This window comes from Papaver somniferum, chromosome 8, assembly GCF_003573695.1.
Source record: "Papaver somniferum cultivar HN1 chromosome 8, ASM357369v1, whole genome shotgun sequence".
Lineage (NCBI taxonomy): Eukaryota > Viridiplantae > Streptophyta > Magnoliopsida > Ranunculales > Papaveraceae > Papaver > Papaver somniferum.
The window spans coordinates 11,469,815-11,476,676 of record NC_039365.1 but is presented as its reverse complement, the minus strand read 5'-3'; the positions used below and the strand labels follow the sequence as shown (position 1 = coordinate 11,476,676).

General features: G+C 37.4%; 2 protein-coding genes across 2 annotated transcripts; both read left to right on the top strand.

Moving 5' to 3' along the window:
• The first annotated feature begins 308 nt into the window (after positions 1–308).
• Positions 309–1,584, top strand: LOC113303039 (vacuolar iron transporter homolog 3-like). Its single transcript, XM_026552027.1, has one exon. The coding sequence runs from the start codon at positions 405–407 to the stop codon at positions 1,095–1,097; it is 693 nt and encodes a 230-aa protein (XP_026407812.1). The 5' UTR covers positions 309–404; the 3' UTR covers positions 1,098–1,584.
• A 2,941-nt stretch (positions 1,585–4,525) lies between these two features.
• Positions 4,526–6,862, top strand: LOC113305077. The gene is made up of 3 exons (XM_026554185.1): positions 4,526–4,659; positions 4,808–5,535; positions 5,781–6,862. The coding sequence occupies exons 1-3, from the start codon at positions 4,526–4,528 to the stop codon at positions 6,860–6,862; spliced, it is 1,944 nt and encodes a 647-aa protein (XP_026409970.1).

Here is a 6,862-nt window from a genome sequence, read left to right as displayed (position 1 = left end):
TTTTGTTAACAGACCCAGCTTCTATAACATAGCTGACTCAATTTTTGTGCTACAAGAAACTTTTATTTATTTTTTTGTCAAATGTAGTCAAGTCTTATTCTTGCAAATCATGTGTGCACTCGTTACTTCATTGATAAATAGCTAGTACAAAAAATCTTAGCAATATCATGTACCACTTCAATAAGAAAAAACATACTATGGGCATGCAATACTATACGTGCACATCACCATCACCAATCGAGAAAAGACAAAGCCATCGCATTTCTATAAAATACCCTTTTATTAGATGAGTGTGGCTACCACGCTCCTTCATAAACTCTTCTGCAATTCTCATCAGCAATAGTACGTTTCTTCTTTACTAAATTCCTTCTACAAACTTGCCCATTTTCTTTTCATTTTCTTCCATGGATATCCATAATCAAGCTAATCAAACATACCAAACATCAACTCTACCTGTTAATCTTATTAGACCAATATCGGTGTCCAATATCGATATAGAACGACCACAGATAATCGAAGATAACAAAGACTACTTTGATTACTCCCAAAGGGCACAGTGGCTTCGTGCTGCTGTCCTTGGAGCCAACGATGGCTTAGTGTCGACAGTATCACTGATGATGGGAGTAGGAGCTGTAAAAGAAGATGTCAAGTTTATGATTCTGACTGGCTTTGCCGGTTTGATAGCCGGGGCTTGTAGTATGGCTATCGGAGAATTTGTCTCAGTTTATTCACAACTTGATATTGAGTTGGCACAAATAAAGAGAGAAAGTATGGCAAGAAAAGATGAGGAAACACAAAGTGATGACGAGAAGGAAAATTTGCCAAACCCATTTCAAGCTGCTGGTGCATCAGCAATTGCATTCTCCCTTGGAGCTATGGTACCGTTATTAGCAGCGGCATTTATAAAAGATCATAAGGTGAGATTGGGAGTGGTGACAGGAGCGACGAGTTTGGCGCTGTTGGTGTTTGGAGGGTTAGGGGCTGTTTTAGGGAAAGCACCTTTGTTGAAGTCTTCTCTTAGGGTGTTGGTTGGAGGATGGATCGCCATGGCTATAACATATGGATTGACTAAGTTGATTGGAACCAGTGGACTTTAATAGCTGACAGTTTAACGAAGTGATAGTCATCCCATGTTATTATAGTCGTTTCATTTACTTCTCACTTAATCGGGTCCTTGATTTCATGCATGCAGTTATCGTCTAGTTCTTTCTTATGACGCAACGTATATTGTAGACATATGAGTTTAGTAGTTGCTCCGAAGCCTGACTTGAGGTCAGCAAATCGGATATCCACTCTAGAGTTTGGGGATCTCGTAAAACCTACTCTTATGTGTCTAAAGAAAACAAGCTTGTTAAATAAAAATAGAAGATATTGTGTGTCAACAAGTGCGTAAGTTTTGCCTTGTTATTCATTGTATGCGATGGATTTGGGAAATTTGCTGATGCCGTTGTAGTAGGTAAAGTTATCGGTTAATGATACCAGTCCAGTGGTTATCGAATTCGTAAGTTTTACCAGTACTTTCACACTCAGTTTAAGAGGAAATTCTAGTAATCTGATTTTTAATTGGGATTTAGTCTTTATTTAGCTTGTTCTGTATTCTTTTTTCTTTTAGCCTCTTACTACTTGTAAGTTGCTCCTTGTACATTCTTTTTTCCTCTAAGGCCTATTGCCATGTATACACCAAACACCGATTTTTGGCATATATGCACCCATTATGGGTATGTCAAATTACTAAACTCATATGTCTATATGCTAGGAATAACATATAGGCATACACGACGGAATTTCCAGCGAGCGATAGAGTGTCCATCGCTCGATGATCAAGTCAGTGCTCGCTGGTCATTCCAGCGCTAGCGTTAGTCAAGTTGTCGCTCGCTGATCTGATCAACGCTTATCATATCTTCATCCAACGGCTACCATTTTCCCCCTCTATAAATACCTAACTTCTACCCATTCCAACTCAACTTTAAATTCATTTCAACATGCCTAGTGCTCGCATAACCGAAGTGGATTTTACTCCAGAGGAAGATGTTTCTCTAATTCGATGTTGGGTTTCAGTTGCAAGCAATAGATTTCAATTAGAGACTTTTAACTTATGGGACACTATGTTTCAAAGGTTCATGACGTTAAGTCATGTAAATCCAAGAAGAACAAATGAGTGTCTTCAAAATCGTTATTGTTTCATCAATAACAATGTTAGAAAATATCAGCAAATTATGTGGTTGATAAAAGGGGATAATCCTAGGTTGTCAAATGAAGAACTAAAAATTAGAGCTCGTACCAAATTCTCCGAAGATAACAGAAGATGGTTTAGTCACGAAGAATGTTATGAACCCTACAATGTTCATGTACATGGATTCAAATTATAAGTTTGTATTTGCAATCTTAATTTTTAATGAAATGTAAAACTAGTTTGTATTTGAATATTAAACTAAAAAAAGTTCCCATTAATTAAAAAAAAATACATTTCAACTAAATTGCTTATATTTAAACTACTCATTACCTTGTCCATTTCCTGCCTGACCAAAGATCCAATTGCCCGCATTTTCTGGATCAAGAGTATTGTTCAACATATCAGTTAGCGAGCCGGTTTGAAACTCACTTGGTTCTTGAGTCTCATCAAAATCACCATAACCTTGATAAGCAATGGGTTCAGGGAGCATGGGAACACGATACAAATCTTGAAATATACGTGTTGTTGATATTCTTGAGGAGTTTGCTGCAATGGCTGCTGGAATGTTTGAAATGCTGATGAGCTTGAGGCAATTGGGGGGTGGAGGCAATTGGGGTATATAGAGTCGATTGCCTAACTACTTCCATGTTCACACCACCATATGGAGTCATTATGTAAGTTGGCATATGACTAAACATACGTGCAAGAGTTGTAGACAAGCCAATGTTTTCTTCACCACTACGTACTACTTGACTATCTAACACTATATTTGGAGTAGAAATTTCTGGTAACTCCTGCATAGAACGACATCTCAATCTTCTTTCACTTCCACGACTTTGCTGACTTCCAGTTGGACTCATTCCTCCACCAATGGGATTCATTTGAGTCATTCCTCTACCATCTCTACCACTGATACTCATTCCTCTAACAGCTCTACCAGTGGGACTCATTCCTCTAATATTGGGACTCATTCCCCTACTACTACCTGAACCGTCACTACCCTCAAATCCTTGACTCATGTCAAACATCATGTTGTCCCTCAGTTTTTTCAACTCATCCAAGTTAAATTTGTGAAATCCCTGAACTAGAGCATGATAATCGTTCAACTGGGTCTGATACTGCAACTCTATAAAATTGATCCCCAAGTATGGATAAGTCTGATCAAGTGCACTAGAAGCAATTGGATAAGTAACAACCTCTCCGGATGTGCTGGATATAGTCTGTACCTCCCAAGAAAATGGTGGCATGGTTGAAGATGAACTTTGAGAAGGATATGCAAATGCGTCACCCATCTATGGTAGAGGTTGGAAATGAAGAAATTCATCTGCAAGTGGCATCCTACCTAAAGCTGGGAAATCCATCCGACCAAAACTTTGCGGTTGCATAGAAATATTGGTCTTGAAAATAGTGTTAAACCAAACTACGTATTCATTTCTGTCCATTGGCTCCTAGATCAAATCATCAGCTTCTTGCCAATGATGACCTTCCCTTATAGTCAGATAGGTGATTAGAGAATATACCTTCACCGGCTACTTGTCTGATATTACCAAACTCATAATTTGTATCCACAACAAAACTTATTCCACTAGCTGGGGTACTAGTACATCCTTTGGTTTTTCTATTTCTTTTTCTTCTCTCCATATTTGTTTAAGAAAATCAAAAGATAATTGTTTAAGTTTAAGAACAGAAGTTTAAGAAAATCAAAAGATAATTGAGAAGAAGAGTTGAGAAGAGAAGAGAACAAGGTGCGGTATTTATAGACGTTAGAAAGTCGAACGTTGGCGATATTGATTATAACGCCAGCGCTTGAGTCAATGTCGCTAGAAACTCGGTCACTCCGTGGTTTTCCCAGAATTGCACAAATAATTTGCCATGCCACCTGATACACCAAAAAGCTTTTTTTTGTCATGTGGATAGGAATAGGCTTAATAATCTTTTTTTTTATCAAAAAAATAATAATTCGAAACTCGTCAGCATTATATTTTTTATCGACTTTGGTGTACGTTACAAAGCAAAACTGTACACAGCTTACGGCCTTTATGATTCAGGCCGGACCTTAGGTTTTTTTTTCTTTTTTTTTTTTTTTGTTCCAAAGCGACTCAAAAAATTATCTTGCCCAATAATCAAGAAGTTGCCGTGAGAAGTATCCAGTACGGGCACTAAATAAAATAATCGTATAGGAGGATTTCCAACTTAACTCTTCTTTAATTTTACTGAATTCGCGGCTTTTTCATATTGAGTACTGTATCCACAACCTATCGTTGAACTAGTGTCACTGTTACTTGGCTACTTAGTTCAATTTTAAATATGAAACTCTTAAACATAATCACCAGTATGCATTTTCAAGGTTTCATGGTAAAACAAGATTGCAGTTTTATCCTCGTAGCCCTTGCTTCTCCAGAGAGATGTGAGAAGCTCAATTTCGGTATGTTTTTTTGTTTAAAGACTGCTGATGCCAAGACTGCAAATTTGGAGCTTGGGAAACGGTAAAAAAATGCAAATAAAACAATTTAGTAAACAAGATAAGAAAACATAATTCCGAAACACTTCATTCTTCATCAGCAATGCCTCTGCGAGACGTAGATACAATAGAATAAAGTAATTATACGTCGGCAATGAACTTGTGTCTGATAGGAAGAGGTTACAAGAACATATTGTGGGTTTTTACAAGACACTTTTCACTGAAGAAGAAATTATTAGGCCTGATTTAGAAGGGATTGATTTTGATTCCATCACTGCTACAAAAGCTATTATCTTAGATTCTGATTTTAATGAAGATGAGGTCGTACGTGCCATCAGGGACTTAGGAAATGACAAAGCTCCGGGCCCAGACGGATTTCCAATTATTTTCTTTCAGAAGTGTTGGCATTTCATCAAAGGAGATTTTATGGCTACGGTGAATGAATTTTGTACCACAGGTAATATTAATTCTAAGCATAATTCTACTTTTATTACTCTTATACCGAAAAAGGATCACATCGAAACAATCAAGGATTGTAGACCTATATGTCTCCTTACTAGTGTTTACAAGATCATTGCCAAGGTGTTATCCACGAGACTCAAACTTTTCACGGATAAACTCATATCCCCGGTGCAATGCGCGTATATCGAAGGCAGACAAATTATCGATGGTACCCTAATAGCCAACGAGTTGGTAGATTCTAGACTAAGGTCTGGAAATGCTGGAATTTTATGCAAAATTGATCTGGAGAAGGCGTTTGATAGAATAAATTGGAATTATCTTGAATTTGTGCTTATTCAAATGGGGTTTACCTCAAAATGGCGCAACTGGTTGAGGTTCTGTTATGCTACTTCATCATTTTCAGTTTTAATTAATGGATCTTCTTTTGGTTACTTCACAAGTACAAGGGAAGTTCGACAGGGATCCCTGTTTCTCCTCTTTTGTTCAACATTGCGATGGAGGGTTTTTCCAGATATATAGATAGAGTTATGAATCAGGGTCTTTTCAGCGGTTTCTCAGTCACACCTACAAGTACCATAGTGAATCACCTTCATTATGCAGATGATACGATTTTCTTTGTTTAAAATAACAAGGAGCAATTACATAATCTGTTTTCATCTTTACAGTGTTTTGAGTACATTGCAGGTTTAAAGGTAAACGCTGCCAAGACAAGGCTTATTTCTGTTGGAGAAGTCCCAAACTTAGCCTTGTGGGCTGAGGAATTCGGTTGTGCAATAGACTGTTTACCTTTCCAGTATTTGGGAATGTCGTTAGGTGCTAAGTCCAGTTCGAAGAGAATTTGGGACCTAATTATAGAGAAATTCGACGCCAGATTATCCGTCTGGAGACGTATTTCTTTATCAAAGGGAGGTAAGCTCGTTCTTATCAAATGCATCTTGTCATCTCTTCCAACATATTATTTTTCATTGTTCAAAGCACCAATTTCTGTTATTAAAATACTCGAAAAGAAGATGCGCAATTTCTTATGGGAATATAAAGATGGAGTAAAGACTTCTCATTTGGTTAACTGGAATTTAGTATGCGCTACTAAAGAAAAAGGCGGCCTAGGTGTGTGTAACCTGAGATTAATGAATTTATCTTTGCTTGCAAAATGGTGTTGGAGGTTTGGTGTCGAAAAGAGAAAGCTATGGTACAAGATAATAGAGGAGAAATATGGCTCAGAGTTTTCTTATTGGAATCCCGGTAAAATTGCTACAACATATGGTATCTCTTGTTGGCGAGCCATTGCGGAAACTGCTAATCTTGTGAGTGCCAATTCTACCTTATACTTACATTCAAGTAGTTTAATTTCTTTTTGGAATGACATTTGGTGTGGAGATTTGTCATTAGCAAAAGCACATCCTAATCTTTATAAGCTTACCCGGGATAAACATATAACAGTTGCTGCAATGATATCTTTAGAAGGTGGTTGGAAGTTTGATTTTAGGCGTGTTCTTTCAAATACAAAGGTGGTGGAATTTGCTACACTACTTACCACTATAGGGGACAATCCACCTACTCAAGATGATCTGACGGATACTCGCAGATGGAAACTTAACCACACGGGAGTTTTTACTGTGAAATCACTATATGCTAAATTAGTGGCAGAAGATGGAGTTAATCACTTTCCTTATTCGTTCATTTGGAAGACGACAATACCACCAAAGATTAATATCTTAATGTGGTGTTTGATTCACGGTAAACTGAATACAATTGATATCTTGTAA

What these genes read in the sequence shown, in the direction of transcription:
- LOC113305077 (XM_026554185.1), top strand. Translation starts at nt 4,526, where the DNA reads ATGGTAAAACAAGATTGCAGTTTTATCCTCGTAGCCCTTGCTTCTCCA. An exon ending in AATTTGGAGCTTGGGAAACG is followed by an intron (nt 4,660 to 4,807) that starts GTAAAAAAATGC and finishes TGTGTCTGATAG; the next exon opens with GAAGAGGTTACAAGAACATA. An exon ending in TTCTTTTGGTTACTTCACAA is followed by an intron (nt 5,536 to 5,780) that starts GTACAAGGGAAG and finishes AGTACATTGCAG; the next exon opens with GTTTAAAGGTAAACGCTGCC.
- LOC113303039 (XM_026552027.1), top strand. Translation starts at nt 405, where the DNA reads ATGGATATCCATAATCAAGCTAATCAAACATACCAAACATCAACTCTA.